The following is a 25015-nucleotide window of genomic DNA, read 5'->3' as shown; positions in this document are numbered from 1 at the left end:
AAAAAAAAAAAAAAAAAAAAAGAAAGTCAAGTGTCACTCAGACTTAGAGCAGGTTTGGCTCTGTCACTTGATGTGGAAGCTGCTCCCTTACATTTTTTTTCCAAGAAAGGGTTTCTCTGTGTATTCCTGGCTGTCCTAGAACTCACTCTGTAGACCAAGCTGATTTTGAACTTGCAAAGATCCACCTGCCTCTGCCTCCCGAGTGCTGGGATTAAAGGCATGTACCACCACTATGCCCATCGCTCCCTTACATTTTTAATTAGCTACATTTCCTCCTAAAGGCAAGGGCATGCTCCGGTCTCTTAGGACCTCCTTTCATAGAGGGGAGGCTTGGGCGCTTGCTGACATGAGGTCTTGTTATGTAACTCAGGCTGGCCTCAAACTCATACTCCTCTGACCTCAGCCTCCTACGTCCTGGGATTGCACATATACATCCTTTCCATCTCAGGGCCTTTTTATGTAGGATATTTTTTCTTTCATTTTGAAAACTGTGCTCTTAAACATTTTCTAGAGATTCACCTCTTATTATAATCCTATAGTTTACCTATAGTGCCAATATTAAAAAAATACACACTTAAATAGATTTCTATGCATTTTATTTATGATAGATCTTAGCTATCAGAATGAAAGGTTTTTTTAAGTAAAAGTTTCACCGTCTTTCATTTTTGTTAAACCAGTTTAAATGTCAATAGTGAAATTAAAATAGCTGGTAAACATCTAGACTGTGGTTTCCTTCGTTAATACTGTTGTGTTCTGTCTTTGAAGACATCCTGGCTCTGCTTCTAACTGATGTGCTGCTGTTCTTACAAGAAAAAGACCAGAAATACATCTTTGCAGCTGTTGTAAGTATATGACCTTGTAGTGCACATTTTTTCCTAGTTAGTGCTGTATTTCCTTCAACAAAGCCTAATCTTCCTAATTTTAAGACAAACAAGCAAACAAACAAATGTTGCTTGGCAGGGATATGTGCATATTATGTCCCCACTGCTACAGCAGATTTCATAGCTGGTGCAGCAGGTAGTTTAATCAGTTGAAAATATTGCAATACTTCAGCCTTGATGGTGAACAGACACTGCTCTCAGGGCCTCGAGTACCTCCCTCCTGACTGTCTACCTGTGCTCAGCTCTGGCAACTGAGGTATCAGTGTTGGGCATAGGTCATTTCCAGCATCTTTCTCTCTTTTTCTGCCAGATGGTCCTCTTGCTATGCCATTTGCTAGCCTCATCTGTAAGCTACCAGATAATACCCCTTCTTTCAAACAAGAGAACACCACGGTTCCTTATGGAAAGTATTTTTTCATCTTTCTTAGTGCTAGGACATTTTTCACACTACAAAATGTTTTCCCTCTGAACTATAGCCTCTGGCTTAAAGAAGACCCTCAGTCCTACCATCGCTGCTTCTAATGACGTTGGTCATTCTTGTATCCCTTCCTTTTGTGGTATGTAGCTCATTCTCACTGTTCCCACATAATTAGACTTTAGCCCACCACTGAAAACTAGTACTGTATAGCATATCATACACAGCCTTTCTTCTAAGGGGACAGAGGAGGAAAAAACGTCACAGTTAACTCCTTGTGGGTGTCATGAGGCATCATGTTCTGCTAGAGAGAAGCCAGGACACAGTGCTCATGTAGTTCTTAGTATGCGCCCAGTGATAGGCTGTTCATGTCCTACCATTATTAGCACAATATTACTCCAAAAAAAATGAAAATTTTGGAAAATTCAAAGTTTTAATAAAGTGTTCTTTACTGTCCAAAGAATGCAAAAAAAGCATGTCTGACCAGTGATTGGATATGAGAGGGAGGGGCTGGAACCTGCCTACCCACACTCTGAGCGGCTTCTTCTTCCCTCTCATCAGCACCCTGATGCTGACTACAGCAGAGGATAGCATGGAGCCTTACACTCCCGTGTTCCTGTGACCTATTTGTACTTTATCTATTACAGATTTCACTAAGAAATCTTCCCACTTTGTCTACTAGTCTCCCCATGCCAGTACCTGGGAAACTCTGAAAGAACACAGAGGAAACCCCAGGAAGTTGGAATCATTGAAATTAACCTATGGGATGTTGGGGGCCAAGCTGAAGAGAAATTTTCACACCATATCACTATAGAAAAGATCTTTTTTAGATCCAAATACCTGAAAAGAGGTGAATATACCTTCATAAAGGTGATATTGAAGAGCAAAGGAGAAAGTTTTCTCTTACCTTTTGAGAGTCAAGTATAACCTACTTTTAGCTCACATGCTTGCTTCTTACATTTATCTGATGGCAGCCCTGTCTCATAAATCTCTTATAGTGATTGTCTAAGGGAATTGAATCATTAGCGCAGAGTCTACCACGTCTGCATTTCCTAGTTCCCACTATAATATTTAGAAATTTGTCCTCATACTAGGACCCACAGGATCCACTAGAAATGAAGGTGAGATTCTTCATTCCCTTTGCCCAGAAGAAAAAAATCTTAAATAGGTCCTTATCTTGTGTACATAGAAGACAGGATGAATTTGGAAACTATCAGAAGTATCTGAGAGCAATAAGAATAGAAAATACTGTCATTACAGGCAAGTTCTGCCGTGTGTGTGTGTGTGTGTGTGTGTGTGTGTGTGTGTGTGTGTATGTGTGTGTGTGTGTGCATGTACCCTCAGAGACCAGAAAAAGGTGTCAGATCACCTGGAGCCAGAGTTATGGATGTTTATGAGCAACCTGGCATGGGTTCTGGAAACCAAACTCTGAATCCTCTGAAAGATTTAATGTTCTTTACCTCTGAGCCATCTCTCCAAATCCAACATAATTTAAAAAAATCATTCAGCTAGCTAGAAATGGGATCTAGAATAAAGTTGGAATACCTACTTCCTAGAATATTGCATCTAGGATGACTCTCTTGACTATTGAAGAAGGCAATTTCAGCATTGAAACAGTAGAAAAGAGAACATGAACATGTTCATCCCTGAGTTAAATTTAAAATTTGAGGACTTTGTGCCTCAGTGGAATCACACACACCAGTGGAGATGGGGTAACAGTTGGGCTGGAGGTAGCCTCTCTTTTCCCACTCCCATTTATCAGAAGGAGATGGCTTCCAATTCAGATGTCTGTAGAGATTGGGCAGGGATGTAAATGAAGTTGGCAGTGAGTGTGACAAGGACAGTGGCAAGCGGTAGGGATTGTCCTCACCTAGTGAGTGCATGCCTAATGTCAGGGTGATCATGCTTACTGAGCCACAGCTGATGTTTATAAATGAGATGAGGAGATGCTCCAGGAGAGCAAGTCTTCTGTTTCTACTAAGCACCTCCAGCTCTAGAGGATTTCTAAAAGGTGGAAATTCCTACCCACAGATGTTGGTAACCACCATACCACCACAACAACGGCCTTAAAATGCTATGATACAAACAAAATATCCCTGCAGACTGCATTAGGCCCTTGCATCATCAGAGTGTGACATCTGTTCAGAGCTGACAGGTTGCCCTCATTCCTGGAGATGTTGAATCTTGTTTATCACTAGTATTTATGTAGCTAATATGGATGATGACAAGCATGCCCTTGATACCTTCTGGTTGGCATGGATTTAATTAATTTCCTTCCTACCCTTTATTTATTCTTCACTTTTGAAACATCTTGCCACCACCTCCCTTTCTCTGGAGCACTAACCCATTAATAATATTTTCACATTATTTCATATGAAGCAACTCAAACCCCATGTTACATTTTAATATACTCATTTTTATATATAGAAAAAGGAAGCTGAAACATAGCTCTCCCATACTAAGAGGGATTTTAATAATACTTAGAGGACCTCTCTATTATAGAGGGCAGGATTCAAAATCTTCTTTAAAATCCATTTATCTTCCATTTCCAGAGGCCAAACATGAGACTGGGTAGACCAGTAGTCTGTTTCATCATGATCTCCTCCCTTCCCCCACTGCTCTGGAAAACATGAAAACCACTCCAGAGATGCCTTGGCCAATAACACCAAATACAGAATAACTATGCAATGCTGGGAAGGCAGGCAAGCCAGCACTGAGAAGTCACTAGTGGAGAATATGGAATAACAAACTGTGGATAAAGGCTTCACTCAGTCCACAAGGGAGAAACAAAACCATATGCTGCAGCCAGCTCTGTAGACAGTGGTGAGAACCGCAGACCAAAGCAGATTCCATACTCCCACGTAGCTTCTCATTCTGCAGACATTCTTTTGGCCCTTCTTTTAACCATGCTAGTGAGCCAGGTGTGGGACTATTAACATTGTCAACTGTGAGGCTCTAGGGCGTAGCTTGAAGACACTGCAAGACCACAGTAAATGTTGGTAGAAATTACTTCTTTATACCATGTACACCAAATCTTAGACTTTTTTTCCCAGTTTCCCTCAGATGGAATTGTGTTCAATCCATTTTGCAGACATCAATGGCATGCCTATTCTGTGCAAGACAATATGCCTGGTGTTAAGAAGGTGTGTTAGGGCCAGACCTGCTCACCAAGTGTTCATCTGGATGGTGAGGAAGAGCCACCCAAGGTAGAGAGGCAGGAGTTATGGGGCTGAGATCTGTAAGGCTTGGGCAGCAGAGGCTCGTGTTGCCTAAGGACTCTTGGATCTTGTTAGCCCATTTCTACATTTTATTTGCTGACCTTATTTCCTAGGGTTCTGTTTCTATCATGGTCTTCTAATTATTGCCAAATCCAATGGCTTCCAGGTCCCCATCCTTCACAATCTTATTGTAATGTCAGATATACCATTTTTCAACCACAGTAGTTTCATTTTTTTCTTCACCCTCTGATCTTTTTAACATTGCTCTTTGAAATTACAAAAGTTAAAAAAAAATTTTTTTAAATCTGCATCTCTCTGTGTATAAATCTAGTACAGCAGCCAGAAGAAGGTATCATATTTCCTGAAGCTGTAGTTACAGGTGGTTTTGAGCTACCCAATGTAGGTACTGGGGACCAAACTCAGGTCCTCTGCAAAACTAGCATTTGCTGTTAACCACTGAACCATCTTCTCAGGCTCTAAACCTGCCAACCCTAAGGATAATTATGCCCCTCAGTCCTCATTCTCCATCTGCTTTGGTTTGAGGTAAGAAACACCTTCTACCTGCTCCTACATTGAGTGCTTTCTTCAGCTGATGGTGCCAAACACTGTCATTGCCAGGGGAGAGCCAATGTGATATCCTTTTTGCTCTCTGTTGGAGACTTTCTGAACTTGCAAAGCTCTTCTGAAAGGCTGACGAGGGAGACAGAGTCTCCCGAATCCTGTTGCTTTCTGTGGCTCTTGGGTTCCAAGTAACTCTTGGTTTAGAAACAGTGCAGGTTCACCTGTACACCCTCTTAACTCTTGCAGGACCAGAAGCCTTCAGTTATTTCCCTTCAGAAGCTTATTGCTAGAGAAGTTGCCAACGAGGAGAGAGGCATGTTTCTGATCAGTGCTTCGTCAGCTGGTCCCGAGATGTACGAAATCCACACCAATTCCAAGGAGGAACGGAATAACTGGATGAGGCGGATCCAGCAGGCAGTAGAAAGGTAACTTTGCTGCCCTTCATCTATGGGATGCCCTTGTTCAGTTGGGGAACACATTCTAATCATATCTTCCCTGCATGAAAACTTTGCCTCAGCCAGAATTGCCTGCTCCCTGACCTTTGTCCCTGCCTGCCGTAGCATGTCACCTGCAGCTCTGCCCTCTGCATGCCTCCCTGCATGCCGTGCCTTCCCACTCTACCTGTGTGCTTTGGTGTGGCTCCTGCTCACCTGCTTCATGAAGACCTCTCCAGTCCAGGTGCTCTCTGTTGTACCTAAGATGCGGCCACATCCACTTTCTCAGGCACTGATTTGGCTCCGGCCATCTATTTCCTGTAGTTGTTACATTTTACATGTAGGTATGTCTGTGTCTCTGTAGACTGGAAGCTCCTTGAGAGCAGGGACCATGTTGTCTGTTTCTCTGTGTGCCTGAGGAACCATTCAAATAAATGCCTGGCAAATTTCAGTTTTCTCAGTCAATGCATTGCTTGCTTGTTACTTGGGCAAAGATAGTTTTGATAACTGAGGGGCGAGGGTGGGAGTTATCACTGGTAACTTGGTTAGTTGGATAAGCTTGAAATTCTGTAAGTTGCTCCTGGCTCTACCACATCTACCCAATTTGGAAGTATACTATGTGTCCCATAATCCTTCTATTCTAGATCCATCAAGAGGAGTTTCATAATGGTATAAAACCAAAAATGTTGTTATCTTTGTTGCACTGAATGATATAATACCACTGTTGCTGCTGCTGGTGATGGTAGTGGTGGTTGTAGGGGTTGGGATATTTGAACTATCCTATAGAGACTTTGAATATATGTTGTAGCATGTGAGTACTCAAGAAAACTAACTTCTTGAAAGGGAGGAACAATGAATTCTCTTTGTTCCTTTTTTTCTCTTGCTAAGTTTCCATATTTTTCTAATAAGCTTAGAAATCCTTGAAACTGGTTTCAGTGATGCCTTGACTGTTGTCTTTTAAAGTTGTCCAGAAGAGGAAGGAGGAAGGACAAGCGAGTCTGATGAAGAAAGGCGGAAAGCTGAAGCTAGAGTGGCCAAGATTCAGCAATGTCAAGGTGTGTGTGCAGCTCTGGCTGTGGTCTTGAGTGTTGGGAAAATCGTGATGTCATTAGTGAAGGTGATGACACTGGCTAACTGTGTGCACCCGAGGTCCACACCGCCCACCCTTCACCAAAACCACCGTCAACAGACATGGTACAAGTGACTCAGATACTCATGCAAATTCATGTAACACACATGAGGCAATAACTGTGGGCCATATGGTGCTGGTGAAAAATGGACTTTCTGCTATGGTTAGCCTCCAGAACTGGACAAAGAGTTCAACAGGCAGGGCTGGGGGCACTGTGAAGCCAATGAGTGTGTTTATCTTACCAATTCTCAACTCCAGGCCTTACGTTAAGAGTCACTCAGGGAGGTCTGTAAAAATTTTCTGTCTGCTCCCCAACTCCCTTGTAACTAGCTGAAGCAGGGACTCTTTGGATTTGGTGCTAGTTAGAGTCTCTAGGCCTTATGACTCCTGTGGCACACTAAAGTCAGGTAAAAATTGATGCAGGCAGAGATGTCATAGAAACTAGATGTTTAGAAGCAGAACCATAAACTAGCTTTGGCTTTGACGAAGACTGAGGAGACTGAGGCTGCTCAGCCCTGCGCTCTTCACCTCTGGGAGCCTTCACTTGCTCCAGAGAAGGCTGCCTCAATTCTCTTTCCTGAGCTGGGTATTCAGTCTTAATAGAAAGATGTCCCCATGAACAGAAAATAGCTTTGCGAGGTTTTCTGGAATTTGGAAAAGGTACATTTATTTATCAAGGGCAGTTCAGGATGGGAGAGATGTTAAGTCACTTGCAGGAGGTTGCAGTCATGAGTGAAGGCATCAGGATTTGAATCTGAGTCTTTCCCACCCACTAAAAGTGTTGGGCTAGGCTGCTTGCTAAATCATGGCGCCTTGTCCTCCTAACTTGATTTGCACATTAAGTTTTGTAGCCAGGCTCACCATAACATCTGATGAATACTATTCCACAGAAATACTCAGTAACCAAGACCAACAGATTTGCACATACTTGGAAGAAAAGCTGCACATCTACGCTGAACTTGGGGAACTAAGTGGCTTTGAGGATGTCCACCTAGAACCCCATCTGCTCATCAAGCCTGACCCCGGAGAGCCTCCCCAGGCAGCCTCCCTGCTTGCAGCGGCCCTGAAAGAAGGCAAGTTGCCCTGGAAATGATTTGGTTTGATGGACTGAGAATGAGTTTACTGGGTCCCTATTACAATTTATGCATGGTGGCCCTGGTGCCGAAGGTGTAGCCAGATGAAACAATACTTACTCTCATAGAATCTATGTTCCAGAAATTTCAAAGATAAAGAAATGTTTGTCAGATTGTAAGTATGAAGTGCTATGAGGAAAAATACACACAAGTGGAGAATCATAGAGTCCTTGAGAGGGAGTGGATATATTTACATTCGATGGTCAGGGCCATTGGCAACAGAAGCAGCATAGTAGGCAGATTTGGGACGTGTTTGGGACATAAAGTGGAGGAGGCTGATGGCATCCAGGATGAAAGTGTTCATGGAGCCAATCACCTGCTCTTAGACTTAGCCAGTGGCTTCCACTTCCATCTCTCTATCAAATCTTCCCTAATTCTGGGCTTGAAGGCCATTGGCTTTTGTTCCAGGAGCCAGGACACACTGGTGGGCTCTGCCACTCTGGAGGAACCACAGCAGTGGAGGCACCTTGTGGCCCGCAGATGCTGGGTCACTGGTCCATACCTGACTGCAGGGATTCTTGTCAGGGTGGGGACATCACTGTCTAAATAAAGACGGTGAGTGCACACTTGGAAAAGCCCCCTTGCTCTGCCGGACTGCCATTTCCCTTCCCCTTCTCCTCTTGAATCCTGTCGCCTTCTAGGTCTGCTCTGTGGCCACCCCTTTAGGAACGTCTTCCCAGTCCCAGTAGAGATTGTTGCTCTTCTGCGCCTCTGTGTGGCCATAGCTGCCAGTGGCATTTCCCCCTTCTCTTTGAAGTTCCCATGCTTAGTCATCAAATAGCCACAGTGGATGCTCAGCAAGTCGATCTCTGACCCAAATGCGGTCTAAATGTGTGGAGGATGCTTTAGAAATAATTACAAGGTCCTTGACATATTCCACATGCTAGCTGGGACTCCTTTATGTAAGTAAACATGGTTTCTTTCGAGGGGGTAGTAGTTCCCAAGGGGACCAGAGCACAGGTGGGACTGTACGTCATTAAAAGCAAGTTTGAAGAAACACTTCTTTGAGGAATGGCTAATATCTTAGTAACAATGTTTAAAATTCTAATACCCAATGGTGTAATGTATATTCACTGAATTACAGGAAGGTTTTCAGTATACTAATTTACTGAAAGCTACATTTGAGATATTTTATACAATGGATTTTTAAAAATTATGTTAAATTCTCTATGCAAAAGGATGCTGCTATCAATTGGTGTAGACTTCAGGGCTGTGCAATTTTTTTGTAAGCAGCCAGATGTAAGTATTTTAGTCTTTGTAGGTCACAGCCTTTTGGGGAATGTAGGTTTATGTGTTTGTGAACATGTGTTTATACAACTTTTATAATTATGAAGGCAGGCTGGGGATATAGTGCAGTGTCATAGAAACTGGTAATGGTGGCACACACCTGGAATCCCAGCACTTGAAAGATAAAGGCAGGAGGGCCAAGTGTTCAGGATTATCCTCAGCTACATAGGGTGTTTGAGACCAGCGTGGTCTACCTGAAGTGCTCTTTTAGGAGGAAAAAAAAGAAAAGTAAAACCAAATTTTAGTTCTCTGGGTTGTATAATAACAGTTGCTGACCAAATGTGATTTATCAACTTTTGGTTGATCACAATATCTAATCTTTGGTCATTGTGTTGCAACACATTGTTGTCTACAAGGTTCATGCTCAAGAACCACATGGCAGAGTTTCAATCAGATTAATTAATCCACAAAGCAATCTCGTAATGTTTTAAGTAAGTTTACAGTTTTGCATCGAGTTTTATTCATTATAGCCTGGGGTACATGCAGCCCCCCACCCTGTTACAGGTTGGACATGCCTGGTAAACTAAACTATCTCCTGTCTATTTATTGCTTAAATTTAGTTTTATTTTCTTCCTTCTTAGCTGAGAGTTTGCAAGTTGCTGTGAAGTCTTCAAAGATGGGTGATGTAAGCCAGTCATCTGAAGAAGGCCTTGAAGGGGCCGTCCTGATTGACACACCCAGTACACAGGAATTACCAGCGTCACCGACTGCTTGTAAGTGACAGTGCAGACCTTGGCTGAGAGCCTGCGCACAGCCCCTAGTGTACACAGTGGTCAGATAAAACAAAAGCAGTAACTACCTGATTTCAGGGGAATTTAATGTAATTTTTGTAATTAGAAAAACAAAAACAAAAAACAAAACTTGAGAATAACCATGCTGGCCATAAATAGATATTATAGTGACAATTAATGGCACTTGTATTTCAAGAAAAAGACTTATATCGGTAGGCTGTACTGTTCTGTCCTCTGGCTAAGCCCTGCATCTTCCTTGACTCATACCCTGCCTAGAGGTTCATGACTTCTTGGATGACTTTTTGAAAGGACTTCCAAACCTTTTTCAAAGGGCCTCTGCAGTCCATTAAGCGAACAAGTTTTTGAGTATAATCTTCTCAGCATCAACTTAGGAATCACGATTCAGGAAGCTAGAAAGCTTCCCTCCCCCGGTGACATACACAGGCACACGTGAGCTCCAGGTTTGGTGGCATTATTACAGACACACTTGCCAAGCAATTCTTTTGTGGTTTTCATGCTCCCGGGATGATAGAACCCAAGGCCTCGAACATACTAGGCAAGCAGTCTACCACTGAGCTACACCCTCAGCCCTCCCAGAGATTCTTCTTCATGTGGGAATATATTCTGAATTTTGAGAAGATCTCAGTTTATGATCCTCCTGCCTCAGAAGTACTGAACTTACAGGTGTACACCAGCATACCCAGCTGTCAATCTATTTTTAAAATAATAAGGTGGCTAATGAGCTTAGCAATGTCTTAGAGCCCAATTATGCTGTTTTATGGATAGTTTTAAGCTAAATTCAAAAAAAGGATGCTAAGAGTATAAAGAGTATATTTTCCATGTGAAGATGGTAAAGACATTACTCGGAAAGAAAATGTCTGCAATAGCTGCTTTTTATTATTATTATTATTATTTTTTGAGACATGGTCCCATGTGGCTCTCACATCGGCCTTAAATTTACTATTGTAGTTGAGAATGGCCTTGAATTCTTGAATTTCTGATCTTCCCAAGTGCAAGGATTATAGGTGTGTGCTACCACGGGCATGCTGTTTTAGAATTTCTTTAACAAATCCCTTGCTTCAGTAGAATGCCTAGAAGCAGTATAACTTTTTAGTTATGTTCATTTTTTTTGTTTTGTTTTATTACAAGCACCCAAAATTATTTTCCCCTCTCAAATTCTGCTTTATTTAATCCTGGCTTTCTATTTTCAGAATGTGCACATATGTTTTTCATTTCGAGCGGCCAGTTTCACCATGGGAGTTGTGCTGCTCTGGGTGATTTCCTTTAGAAGAGCCTCATTACGCCATAGAGGATGTGCTCTCTAAAAATACTGGGGGTATGCTGCTCTCAGCCCCGCCCGAGGGACAGCTGGGAGGCTCCACTGTGCCCCTGCAGCTGTCGGGAGCACTTGCCAGGTCCCCTCCTCCCTCCAGGCAGGGCAATGAGGGTTCTCCCTGTCAGAATCTACTCTTCGGAGCCTTCCGAAGGGACACCCATTTGCTAGACCTAGAACAGCCTGCCATTAGGATCAGTCCGGGAGGCGTGTGGTGAGCCCATATGCCAGAGGCTGTCCATTTTGGCTAGGTTTGGAACGTGGTACTCTGAGAGTTTGGTCTCTTTAGACAGTTGTTAAGGGCAGAAAGCCATTCCTCAAGGAAGGCATGGGATCAGAATGGCTTTGCAGTGGGCTTCAGGGAGGGGCTTGGTGAAGCAAGCCCATGTCAGTCTGAGCTTACAAGCCAAGCTCACCAAGTATACTTACCAAAGGAGACTATTGTAATCTACTTTCTAGAATGGTCAGTCCAGCGGAGACCCTGTTGCCCACCCTGAGGCTATACCTGGGGGTCCAGAAGCTTTTGAAAGCTCCAGCCTTCTTGCTGTGCTCGGCTCCATATTCAGCTTCCTCTACCATTTAACTGTTAATGCGAGGACGTGGGGAAGAGGAGCAGACCGGCTCCCTGTTTGGAAATGGCTTGAGCATCTTTTTAGGATTTAGGAAACGTTGCTGTAAATTGTCCCTCGAACGTTATTGCCTAAGAAGAACTCAGCTTGCACCCAGTGACCTTGGCTTTTCACTTGGTTCATTCAAAATGGTTCCCACTCACACAAAACTGTGGTTTAGAAGAGGCCTTTGGAATCCTGGACAGCTGTTATTTTCTAATGATGATCCAAGTGATTTTTGAAATTTAAACCAAGAGAAAAGGGCAGCCCCTTGTTATGAATAAAGATGTGTAATGACACCATATTTTTTAAAAGAAGTTTATAAACATCACAAAATGAGTAGTTTGGTCAGGGTCCTGGTCAGATATTGCTCCAATGAAGTGTGTGTGTGTGTGTGTGTGTGTGTGTGTGTGTGTGTGTGTGTCCCAGCTTTGAGAAGCCTGGTTTGAATCAGTAAAAGGTGAACATAGCCTAAGTTTTAACTGAAATCCATAAAGAAATGATGAAATCCTGCCGACTGAGGTTTCACTGGTAAAGATAAATTTGTATTTGGTACTTAACATCTCTGGACCGGTTTCTGTGTTCTCCTAGGTCAAATGTACAGTATCACAGTGTTAAAGCTTAAGTGGGAAATGTGAGCAAAGCTGGAAATGAGGAGAAACTGAGGCAGGCTCTCGGTTTTTATGACTCTGAAACCATAAAGCACTAGCTGCCTCCAGCCTTCTTAGAACAGTTTCCCTTTTGCCTCTGGACCTGCCTTCTAAACCCTGTCCATCAGCTGCTGCTCTTGTACTGGCCACGAGGGAGCCTTTTATGGACCTGGGTCTGCCAAGAGACCTTGCTTTTATTCCACTGGGCACCTGTTTTAAATTACTTCTTTCCCAGGAAGCTTTTTCCTATTAAATGAAAGCGAGATGTAGACTTGGTACCACAAACATCACATGGACACATGAGCCCAAGAAAGAAGCACAATTAAAACAGCAGGAGGCAAAGGATGCTGCTTGGTAGCTGTTAGCCTGTAAGCTCCATGAGGGCAGGGACTACGGGCTTTCTTGCGATCTCTTAGCGCCCCCCATAGGAGCATTCAGTATGTATTATCTCGTGATACTTCTTTTTTGAAGTGTGCTTCGGTTGTGTACAGAAGAACCTAATTGGCCGGTTGATGTTTGATGTTGTCCTTTTTGTTTCTGTCTCAATGGCGCGCTTCCAGCATTAGTCACAGAAGGGACAGAAGGAAGAGGCTGTTGGGATATGGATCCTGGGCTCCAGGGTGTGGTAACCGACTTGGCGGTCTCTGATGCAGGGGAGAAGGTATTGTTCATTGTTAACCAACTTGCTAGTAGCCAGAACCTATTGCTTTGTTTACAAAGTACCTTCAGCTGTCAGGCAGTAAGTGAATTGAAAATACTTTTTCTGAATTGTTTCTGATTTATTTAAATATCTATATTGAAACTTTCTAAACTATTTCTTCTTCAAATGTTTCGTGTTTTTTCTATATCATGTAAGTGTTACAAAGACAACTGAAAAGTTATTAAAAGCAAAAACAAAAAGCTTGAAAACCCTCACGTGTATATGTGTGTCTGCGCTCTCTGACTTCCGGCTTACTTTCTGCCTGCCAACCTTTGCTTTTCCTCACTACTTCTGGCAAGCCTCTGTTCGAGAGGCAGCCCCGGCATTGGGATGCTTCACCATCAGATGGCGCCCTTGGAGCTGAACTGATTTCCACTTTGGGATGGTCTTGCTTCTGTTCTCTGCTGTGATCCTCCGCTCTTCACCTGTATCCCACCTTCCTCTCGCAGACTGGGAATCCACATAACCACCTTTTTGCCTGTGCCACGGTGTTCTCTGATTCTTGATATATTTAGGTTGTAACTCTCTCTGTAGAAATCATATGCATACGGCTTCCTATTAGCTTCATGTGTGTGATTTCACAAGCAGGGGAGGATTAACCCTGTGCTCTTGGGAGGTGGGGAGTCAGGTCAAGAGTTTTTACTTTGTCTAGCATTGATTTAGCTCCATTACCAAGTATTAATGTGCACCAGTGTGGGACTACGGTATATGTATGTTATAGATGCAATATCTTACCTTTGCATGTTTTCCAGATATGTGACATAGGACAGAACCAAGTCTGGCTTTCAGAATTTCACAGAAAAGTCAGCTCTGATCTAGTATTCATTTGCAAAGTTCAGAGGCCCAAGTTAATCTATGAATACAGGATCTTACTCTACTCACTCTAACTGTAAGCGTGGAACTAGTTTGTCGTAGATGGTCCCTGCTTTTCTGTGTGATCCTCACTTTGAAGCATGAAGCGAGTAGCTTTCAATTGCTCCTAGGTTTCTAGGGAGGAAAGATAATTGGCTGATGGCAGCTTAATTCTACACAGCAGATGGCTTGACTCCTGCTCCTGACTCAGTTACAGGTGGGGAAGTGAGTTCAGGTTTCTCTTTCTATTAACCCCTGGAAAATCTGACACTTGCTGGGGCCTTTTTTGAGACTGGAAATAGACAGATATATAAGAAGATCACTTGGCTAAAACTTTAGCAAGTATATGGTGGATGCCTTGGCACCGGCATCTTTAAAAAGATTAGGTTAAAACAAAACTCTGAAAGAATTAAAAACAATAAGCCAAGGGTAGAAATTCTCTCAACGATCAACTGTAGTTATGCAGCAGAACCACCAGGTGGCACATGAGGTCCACTAAAAAGCCGATGTACACATTTCTTGTGTCTTCCAAAACTCAGAGATTCAAGCAGTAAGGAAAGCAAATGTAGCACAAAGAACCTGTCTGCTTCTTTGTAGAACATAACCTTTGGAAATATCATGGTTTAGTGTTTGTTTTTTGTTTTTGTGTTTTTGTTTTTGTTTTCGTTTTCCACAAACGCAGTGGATGGGCCAAGAAGGGCTCATAAGAACTGCAAGAGCATCACTACCAAACCAGAGTGCTCAGTCCTGGTGTCTTCTGTACACCTGGGCAGAGTTCTAAAGAACTGACATCACATCTCTCCCTCCTACCTTTGTCCCTTCCCTGATAAGGGGCTGATTAGCAACACAATCTGTACTGACAATAAGAAGGAAAAGGAGATTGGGCTCACTCAGCACCAGCTTAAACTAAGTGCCTCCCTTAGGCAACAAGGTGAACCATGGTTGACTTTCTTTAGTGCTTAACATGACGTGTGCTCAGACAAAAGCAAGCATCATACAGGAGGCTTAGAGGCTAGGGAAATGGATGCTTTCCTATTTCATAAAGTGTGGAGTTTGTAGCGTTCGTTGCTACTTACTTGAGAGAATGCGAGCAAGTACAACTTAGAGTCATTTATTTGTTGAGTGTCCCTTACAATGTGAAGCGCCATCCTTAGGTCTGCAGGTGTAATATTAAGTGCATAAAATCTTACTATTCATTGGTTTACTAATGAGAGAAGACAGACAACACATAAACAAATGCTTACTTCAATTTTGGAAAGTAGAGCTTTCAGTATTTACATATTCCCTGATGTTCAGTGGTGTGAAAGAGACAAAGTCTGAGGCATAGGCCCCATCCCCAAGGAGAAGATGGCCAGTGTCCTCTGGCCTCACTTATGGGTTTGGCGCTGGCTGGTGATTAATTGAGATGGGATCTGGAGGACACCAACTAAGCGCTTTCCTGGGGCCAGTCTCTCTCTAACCACCAGCTACTTGGGTATCATGATTCTCCAACATTGACATCAGGGAGCTAGAGTCCCTGTGATGTTCTGTAGCTTCCAGAGAACAAGGTGCAGCAGCCTCTCCTGGAGTTTCTTTACCATCATCTATGCCATATTAAGGGATGGTTGGGAAAGAGTTGCCACACATCTCTGAGTTTGGATGAGTATTGTCAAATGGCTGCTTAGTTCTCCAGCCTAGGAGGAGATAGTTCCTGTAGGTGAGGGGATGGAGTTTAGACAGGGAAGCTCATATATCAGGAATACTTGATAGCTTTCAAAAGTCGGGTGGGTGTTCATTTTCTTGTGTTTTTATGTATTTTAGGTGGAATATAGAAGTTTTTCAGGTTCTTCACAGTCAGAGGTGAGCTTCACATGCTTTAAACATATACCAGCCTTTCTCAAATTGTACCTAAGGAAGCTTTTCAAGAATTTGACACATGTAATCTTTTTTATACCCTCAGATTATACAAGCGATACAGAATTTAACACGTCTCCTCTACAGCCTTCAGGTAACGACTCTCCTGAAATTTCAACCTTGTGAATGTTTCTTTTAATGTATGTTGATGATTTCCAGACCTCAGAAATTAGAACATTTGAAAGGTTCTAAGTCATCCTAGAAGAGTGCCAACCCCCCACACCCCAGGCGTCACTCTGTCACTCCGCCAGAGGAGCTGAGTTCACCTGGTTTTCTAATCACGAGGCAGCACGGCACTGCCACATTTTACCCGATTCTTCTCAGAAACCATAAAGCTGTTCATGTCTCTCAATAATAGCAATGAATCTACTCGGGTCTGGCACAGTGAAGCACTTAAGTGAGTGCAGCATGACTTCGTGTTTTCTGGTGAAAGCTAAAATTTTCACCTAAATGTGTGTCACCTCCACATCTGGCCTTAGGCCTTTGTGAAGAACCACTAAATAATTTGCATGCTCCTCTGTGCTTTTGTTTGCTCATCACTCAAAACCAAATGGGCCACTGAGCCTCCTACTAGTGGCTTGTTACCTCTGAAGGAAGGCATAGAAATCACACTAGCAGTGTACTGTACTGTGTAATCCATCCCTCAGATGATACACACTAAAGAAGCTACCAGTGCACCCAGTGTGCTTTCTGTGGTTAGAAATTTTTAATGCTATCAAGACAATAGTTACAGTGTAGAATTTTTTTTTTTTTTTTTTTTTTTGGTTTTTCGAGACAGGGTTTCTCTATATATCCCTGGCTGTCCTGGAACTCATTCTGTAGACCATGATAATTTTTTTTTTTAATCAAACAAACAACTAATAAGACAGTGGTTGCCATGTTGTGTGTATCCCTTTAGAGTTTAGACTGTTCCATGTTACACATTGGCAACTTACATCTTTCCATGGCGTCAATTATATACAGCATGATTGTTAATGTATGTACAGTATTCAAGTCTATAGAATTCAGTCCCAATTATTTATATTTGTGTTATTGATAGCACAAAATATCAACATCTTTATAGTAAGCATTTTTAACCAAAGCTGAATGTTTCCATGGGTTAAAATTACTATAGTTGCCTTTTTGCAATTTTAGTAAACTGCCAAAATTAATCAGTTATCTCTTTTTCTTTTTCCTCCCTGCCCCTCCACAATTTAAAAGTGGAGCAAGCTCTCAGATTACTTTAATGTGTACTTCTTTACTTCTTACCAGGACCAAACATGGCCTCTCAGTTTCCCACTAGACTTTCATAGCTCATAGTTTATACCTTAGGGATGTTAAAGGAAAGTTAAGTCTAAATTTGGAGCAGAAAACAGAGTCATGGCGACATTAGATGTTTTCTTCTGTATATTTTGACAGTAAGAAAACTTTCTCTTAAGCATTATCAATCCCATGCCTGTTCTTGCTCCAGTACCAGCAGCATCCCAAAGTTATGAAAGCTTTGGATTGCATTTGAGTATTTGGCAACACTACTTCCCTCTTAGAATTTTCTACATAATTTGCATATGTTACAAGGTTTATAGATCACTCTGTCCAGTGTCCTAGATTAAAATGGCATTATATTTATGAGTGGAAAAGACCTTGTGCTTCTCCTCTGACCAGTCCTGTCTAAGAACACAGTCAGTCCCTTCTTATTTTAGGTTATGCTGAAGCTTTATAATTGTCTTCATACAGATACTCTATAAATTAAAAAACATATGTCTATGCTTATCCAGTTATGGATGTGAATAAAAGATATTGGTTTTGTGTATTTTTTTTCAGTCAACTCATTTAACTTAAGTTTTTGTTTTAATAAAATTTCCCATAGATTCTCTGGAATATTTCATGTAGAAAGTTTGAAAAAAGTAGTACTATGACTATTTTTCAATAATTTTATCAATTGAATTTTCTTGGATCATTGCTTTGGGTAGATACAGGGTTATTTAACTTTTTGGCATGGTGATATAGCATTGTGATCTACAGATGTGTTGGGATGCATTCAGAGCTACTCTGGGATACATGTGGTACATGGACTACAACTTGGCCATGTCTCCATCTGAAACCATGTTAACAAACTGTGGTAACAGTAAGCTTCTTATCTTATTCATATCATGTGGCGATGCATTTACTGTCTTATGTAAGGTATTGTAAGATAGGGGATCTGAGAGATCCATTGATCATGTGAAACAAACAAGCTGTCTTTTAGATGCCAATTGAGAAGCTTTGGGCTTTAAAAAGTCTATTAAACTGGCAGGGGCTATAAACATAGAGCATCCTGAATCATGTTGCCTGGTGAGAAGATGTGGAGTCATTTGTGTTGTTGTTGTTCATCTCTAAGTGCAGTCCTAGGTGCACCTTTGCTTCAGAAGAGGTCACCAGCCTACTGACCCCAGTTTTGCAATACATGACGTCATTGGTTCTCAACCTGTGGGTCATGACACCTTGGTGACCTTTTCACAGGGATTGCTTAAGACCATCAGAGAAAGACGGGTATTTACATTACGATTCATAACAGTAGCAAAATTACAGATGAAGTAGGAACAAAAGTAACTTTATGGTTGGGGGTCACCACAAGGTGAGGGAGTCACAGCCTTGGGAAGATTAGGAACCACTGTGTTGACTACAAATAGGAAATAGCAATGTCTCCAATAGATTCCCTGAGCTGGTCTTAGGATATGGGCTCTGAAATATTTCTGTTTCGTGGTGTGGTCCTCTCTTTAGAAGCTGAACTTTTAGCCATTGTCTGAAAATGACAATTAGTCCCTATACGAGCATTAGAAAAGTGTAGACAGGCTGGAAAGGGAAAGGACCCAAATATGTGAAATGAGAGTGAATTAAGAATTCCTGAATGTAAAGTTAAATGTGGAAATCAGTATCTAGTCTGCAGTGCATGCTTGTGAGAGGGAAGAAAACTACCTTATCCCAATCTCAAGCAGACATAAGCAATCCTCATACGGAGCTAATGCCTATTTGTTTTGGCATGCAAAATAGGGGGTTTGCTGGCTTTATTGTTTGGATAACCTTGAAGTCTAGGGTATTAAGTAGTGGTAGCACCTACAGTATGTTTCAAGCCGTCAGGGTACCAGTGGTTTATTAATGCTAATTATCCCATGTTTAAAGGCCACAGTGGTTAGTGCCCATTCTCCACGACGGCCATTGCTTTTCTAATAACAGCTTTCCAAAGTCATTCATCAAGAGAGACCATGCATTTTTTTTTCAATTAATTTTCAAATTTAAAAATACAAATTTTATTTCAAAAGGCCCTGGTGAATACATTTTCGAGTCTCATTCCAAAGCAAGTATGAATTTAAAACATCTTAGTTTGTGAACTTTCAGAAATACAGAAAATTGCTGATCACACATACCAATGGACAGATCCCCATCTTCCCAGGGTGCGTGTTACACAGGCAATTTGAAAATGTCTTAGGAAGCAAAGATTTGAATTTATCCTTAGAGTGGTAATGACTTCTTGTTCAGAGTCAAGCCCTACGTTTATATCCAGTGTGTGTCTCTTTGCAATGTGTTCCTTCTGTACATTCTTGCACTTTAAATGGGAACATTCAAAATTAAAAGCTTCCAAGACTATTCACTATGGGTTTGTTGTGTTTCATTTTACTGACTTCTTTTTGTTCCTGGTAATTCTTTCCTGTGATGTTGCTAAGTTCTTCATAGTCAGATCCTATGACTCAAAATAGTTTGCTAATGTTCAGTTATGTCTGCTGGTATCTAGAGTCCCTATTTTTCTTTAACTGTAGCTGCCTACTTGTTAGCAATCCAGTAAACAATGACTTTAAGCTTAGATTTATTTTTTGTAAGACCTTCTCACTCTAATGCTAAAACCTAGCAGTAAGGAGACTAGTTCCACCCACTTCCATAGCTCCTAAACAAACAAACAAACAAACAAACAAACAAACAAAAAAAAAAACGGCATTAACTGCAATTCCAAGGCATTATGTTATAAAAAGAGTATTTGCCAAAAGTCTCCAAATAGTTGACTTTTATAAAAAAGAGTATTTGCCAAAAGTCTCCAAATAGTTGACTTTTATTTTTATGTCTTCATGATTTCAGCAAGATATAAAGCTCAAATAATTTCTGATTTGGGACTCAAATAAAGGATACTACTGTGTTTATATAGATTCTTAAATTCCCACAAATGATTGGCTGGGGGGCCTCAGAAGGAGAATGAGAATAGAACAAGAATTCAGAGTGTGGTGAATTTACACACTAAGTTTATACCCAAAGGAGTGACTTAAATACAACCCAACATCCAGCAGCCAGTCACTTCTCCAAAAGCAAGAATGAGAACAATCAACCCTCTGTAGCTGTGAGGTTTTTATCCTAGGTTGAAACTTAACCAACCTTGGATAGAAAAGATGGAAAAAGCAGTTCCAGAAGGTTCAGGAAAGCAATTGGCTTTCACCCTCCCCATGTGAATGAAGTGATGTATAGGTGGCACATTAGGTGTTGCAAACAATCTAGAGGCAATTCCAAGAGTTGGGAGTGGGGTGGGGGTGTGGGTAGGTTATGTCTTACTGGAAAGCCATTTCAATTAAGGACTTGAGCATCAACAGCTTTGACTGTCCACTGGAGTCATCGAACCAAATGCTCTTAGATGGGAACGACCAGTGATATTTATTGTATATATTATTTCTTTCCTGTATAAATCCTAAAGTCATATTGTTAGGAAATGTAGACAGGCCTATTCCCAAGCTCAAAGTGCCTTGGATCTAAGTTGGGAAGGAGCAGGACACAAAAATAATCCAGCAAGCATTCCATGTTTTAGAAATATTCCTGAGCAAGAGGGAAACAGTACACAAGCTGTGCTAGCTTTGTGTCGTATTGACAAAGTACCCAATAACAAGCTAGAAGAGGAAAAGTTGACGTTGGCTCCTGGTTTCAGTACACGGACACTTGGTGCCACTGCTCTGGGGAAAGCAGAACTTTGAGGTGTGGATGCTAGTTAGACAGAGCTATTCACTTCAAGATACAAAGAAAGGGAAGGGCTGGATCCCCGTATCCCCTTCCAGGATGGACACGCACTCATGCACACGCACTCATGCGCACACGCATACACGAACCGCACCCCCCCTTCTACATGACTATCTCCTAAACCTATCTCCTAAAGGTTATGCCTTCTCTCACCAGCTTTAAGGCAGACCACCAAGCCTCTAACCCATAGTGTTTGGGGTCCCATTACCACATCATATGTAACACAGGTCTGTATTTACTCATTTGACCTCTTCTCAATCACCCCCATCTTCTCAGGCTGCCTTGACCATCCAGGACAGCCACATTGAGATTCACAAGCTGGTTCTACAGCAGCGGGAGAGCTTGGCCCTGAGCCACTCCTTCCGAGGTGGTCCCTTGCAAGACCAGGAGAAATCCCGCTACCTGGAAAAGCAGCGTGAAGAGCTGGCCAACATCCACAAACTTCAGCACCAGTTCCAGCAGGAGCAGCGGCGCTGGCACCGCACATGCGACCAGCAACAGCGTGAGCAGGAAGCCCAAGAGAGCTGGCTGCAGGCTCGGGAACGTGAGTGCCAGTCACAGGAGGAATTGCTGCTGCGCCATCGTAGCGAGCTGGACCACCAACTCCAGGAGTACCAGCAGAGCCTAGAGAGGCTGCGGGAGGGCCAGCGGATGGTGGAGAGGGAGAGACAGAGGATGCGTGTCCAGCAGGGTCTTCTGGGCCACAGTAAGCATAGTCGCCAACGGAGCCTCCCAGCCGTCTTCTCTCCAGGGAGCAAGGAGGTAGGTGTACCTTAGCCCTGTCTACCCTAGACTTACTCAAACATCTGTGTTCCTGGTTCTTGTGAAAGAGCTCACAAAAGTGTCTTAGTTTTTTTTGGAGGGGAGGGGTGAAGAGAGCCAATATTGAAACTAATTCATATGTTTCTTGACTTGAAATACAGAAAATTTAAGGTCCCAGGCTTTTTGTGGGGGAAGGAGCTATGTGCTCCGAGACACCCTTACCCTAAAAGAAGGATGGAGTTGGCCCAATAAGATAATGGTAAGGGTGGGGGGGACCTGGAGGCACATCCATTGTGAGCATGCTGGTTTCTTGGTATTTGAAGGACTCATTATAAATGATCTGTTTTGATAGACTAATAATAACCTATCATATTGTGTGGCACGTGTGTTTTTATAGATCATTTAGTTCTTCATGTGTAAGTATTGAGCTGAACAACTGATGTAGGAAGTTTATTTGCTCCTTGAAAGTTGGATATAGTGAGTTCAAAATCCATTTTACTAAAAAGTTATCATGAACTGCCCTGATGAAGGACCGAGTGGGTAAAACCATTTTAGAAGACCCCTGTTCCCTCTGCATCCATTTTAACATTGTGTGACAATTCCATTTGTCTGGGCAGGGTTTCTGCACTCTGCGCTGCATGTGTGTTTTTATTGATAGTGCTGCATAAAGCTGTCAAAAGTTAACAGGCTTATAAGAAAGAACTATGTTGCATCTGATTTCCCCTTCCAGTCTGCTAAATTACATTTATTGCAAGTTTCTTGTGCGTTGAAGGATACCTTTTCAACCTTTTTATATAGCAAATGTGGAGACACTGATTGCTTTGATTAAAATAAAGTGGAGATTCTCTGGTGGCATAGAACTCTGCCGATTTTTTTAAAAAAGTAAGATACATTGTGCATAGCTAATTGGAGTTTCTTGTTCTAGCTCATTTAGAAGGGTTGGGAGGAGAGTAAATGGTAGATTTCTTCCTAACCTCATTTTTATTAAATTCGTGATTTCTAGAACAAGAGTTTTCAGGCTTATGGGATAAATTAATACTTTATGAAACTTGTTTAAATGGCTAAAGAAATTACTGTGTTTTTCTGTATTTCTTTATACAGGTAACGGAACTTAATCGAGCTGAGAGTTTGTGTCATGAAAGTTCACTTTTCATCAATGAAGCTTTTGTACACATGTCACTTAACACGTCCAATAAACCAAACCCATCAGTTGTCCCGTGGGATGCTCACCTCCTGGGTGGGTCTCATTTTGATTTGGCAAGGACTAGTGAGAGTCAAACAGAACTGAAGATAGACGTTTCTCAGTCTTCTGATGTCAACTCTGAACTCTGGACAACAGGGCCAGGCCATCAGAGACCTGTTCTCCAAGAAAACAGCAAGGAGTCTTGTAAAAATGGTAATTAATTCTTTACACATCTTCTGTATGATGTCCATGTGAAATTGGTTCTCTGAGTGGTTGGCTCCTCAGTAGAGTCAATGAACCCCAGTAAGTATAGCTTAGGAATGGTGGTAGCAATGGGTTGGAGGTTTCTTTGGGAAGCCTGAGCCCCCTGCACTTCTAAGTATCTAAATAAATGAGGCCTTGTGGTAGGGCTTAGAACAATGGTTCTCAACCTGTGGGTTGTGACCCTTTTGGGGGCTCGAATGACCCTTTCACAGGGATCATCTAAGGCCATCAAAACCCACAAATGTTTGCATTACAATTCATAACAATAACAAAATTACAGTTATGAAGTAGCAACAAAAATAATCTTATGGTTGGGGGTCAACACACCATAAGGAACTCTATTAAAGGGTTGAAGAAACAGGAGGATTGAGAAGCAGGGGCTTAGTGTGTTCAATAGGCATGACCAACAGCATTTTTTAGGCCAGTGGGCTGAATGATCTCCACTTAAAAGTGGTACACCTTGATATTTATTCTTCTCTGTAGTTAGACCCTGCCACGTCTTGATGTGTGTCTTGGTTGACGCTCAGAAATAAAAGGTATGGACAGGATTCGTGGCGGGACTTTATTGTCTATCTGGGCGGTTTCCTGTAACATTTGCGAAGTCTGCTGTTGCACTCTTAAACACTCAGAATGAAACTGTTAACATCATTTGTCATTGTAAAAAAAGGTGTTGTCTCCCCATAAGTACCTCGTAAGAACACAATTTGCTAACCCCATTAAAGCATTTGCCAAATATAAAGGAAGGGCAGCTAGGGTTTCCAACTCCATGTGAATCCAAATGATTGAAATCTCTGTCCATTTTGAATTGTTTTCCCTGGGATGGGAGGTAGGGAATTAGAAGAACTTGAAACCTCCCTTCAGAAAAACAGATGGTATGCAATCACATAAACAAATGGCTGGCCACATGGATAGGAAATAAATCACCCACCGTGCAATGTTTCAGAAACATAAAACAATCAGGAGTTATAGCGATCTTTAGAACTGGACACAGATTTGTTTCCGGGCTTAACATATATTCTTAGTTTGTCAGTTGGGAGGATCATTTTTCAGCAACAAAAAGTTTTAAAGGCATTCGGTTCCTTCCAATTAGGGAGCAGTCATTCTGACACTGCCCGTGAGTTGATTTATGACTGATCCTGGGAACACTGAGTCTTAGCCCTGGCTGACTCGTGACACCGCTTAGTCACTACTGTAGCGTTCTCTTGGAGAGAATGAAATACTTCTTCTTAAAAACATCGTGTTAAATTAAAAACAAAATTAAGTATGATGGAGTACTTTGAACTAAAAAGTAGAGGGTCAAACAAAATTTAGAAAATAGAAACCCCTCTCGTATATTATCTTGGAATTCAGTCCTGTGGAGTCCAGGTTCCGGATGTTGCTGCAGGGCGCATGCTGCCTCGCTGTGTTGACTCATTAATTTGCTATGCACACTGTTTTATGTGCTATTGTCGGTGTGGTTTTGCATGCTGGTATTGGTATAATTTGAAAACTCCATTTGAGTCAAACCACACTCGTCTTTTGTTTAGAAATGTTCTTCTTGCTCCTTGGGTATCATTTTCTCTCACCTCGGGCCTTACTGTCTCAAGCTCTGAAACATTTGGCAGGATGCTTGTGGCAGACAGAAAAATGTATGAAGGAAATGAAAAGTGATTAGACACAAAGCCGTTCTCTGGGCATAGAAAGTGTTAGATGGAGTCAATCGAAATGCTGAGAAAATTGACTTTTTGCTTAAGAAATCAATCATATGTCCAGTGGAGACCAAAGACTTTCAGGGCATTGACCAGAGGGAGGAAGGTCAACTTTAGCCTGGATCTCTCAGGAACATCCTGGGGCTTGGAAATAGGAGCCAGGTCAGATCTGTTTACTGCCGAACTTGTACTAGTCAAAACCTGTTTGCTTATCATGAGAAGTAACTTCTGGATGAGAGAGAAGACAGTCAAAAAACAGGAAGAGAGAGAACAATGGAATGAAAAA

General features: G+C 42.0%; 1 protein-coding gene across 4 annotated transcripts in view; it reads left to right on the top strand.

Annotated features, from left to right (window-relative positions):
- Arhgef28 (Rho guanine nucleotide exchange factor 28) overlaps positions 1-25015 on the top strand; it is a 302649-nt gene that overhangs the window by 249059 nt on the left and 28575 nt on the right. For 3 of the 4 annotated variants that reach the window (XM_031359805.1, XM_031359806.1, XM_031359807.1), the window contains 10 exons: positions 766-842; positions 5322-5500; positions 6473-6564; positions 7529-7711; positions 9640-9771; positions 12941-13041; positions 15733-15771; positions 15872-15919; positions 21109-21594; positions 22696-22990. In XM_031359805.1, coding sequence (XP_031215665.1) covers positions 766-842; positions 5322-5500; positions 6473-6564; positions 7529-7711; positions 9640-9771; positions 12941-13041; positions 15733-15771; positions 15872-15919; positions 21109-21594; positions 22696-22990 — 1632 coding nt within the window. Of the gene's footprint in view, positions 1-765; positions 843-5321; positions 5501-6472; positions 6565-7528; positions 7712-9639; positions 9772-11000; positions 12021-12940; positions 13042-15732; positions 15772-15871; positions 15920-21108; positions 21595-22695; positions 22991-25015 lie in introns of those variants that run through there. The other variant, XM_031359808.1, reaches the window with a different exon arrangement.

The sequence above is a fragment of the Mastomys coucha genome, unplaced genomic scaffold (genome assembly GCF_008632895.1).
Source record: "Mastomys coucha isolate ucsf_1 unplaced genomic scaffold, UCSF_Mcou_1 pScaffold8, whole genome shotgun sequence".
NCBI lineage: Eukaryota > Metazoa > Chordata > Mammalia > Rodentia > Muridae > Mastomys > Mastomys coucha.
This window is presented reverse-complemented; position numbering and strand designations above follow the sequence as displayed.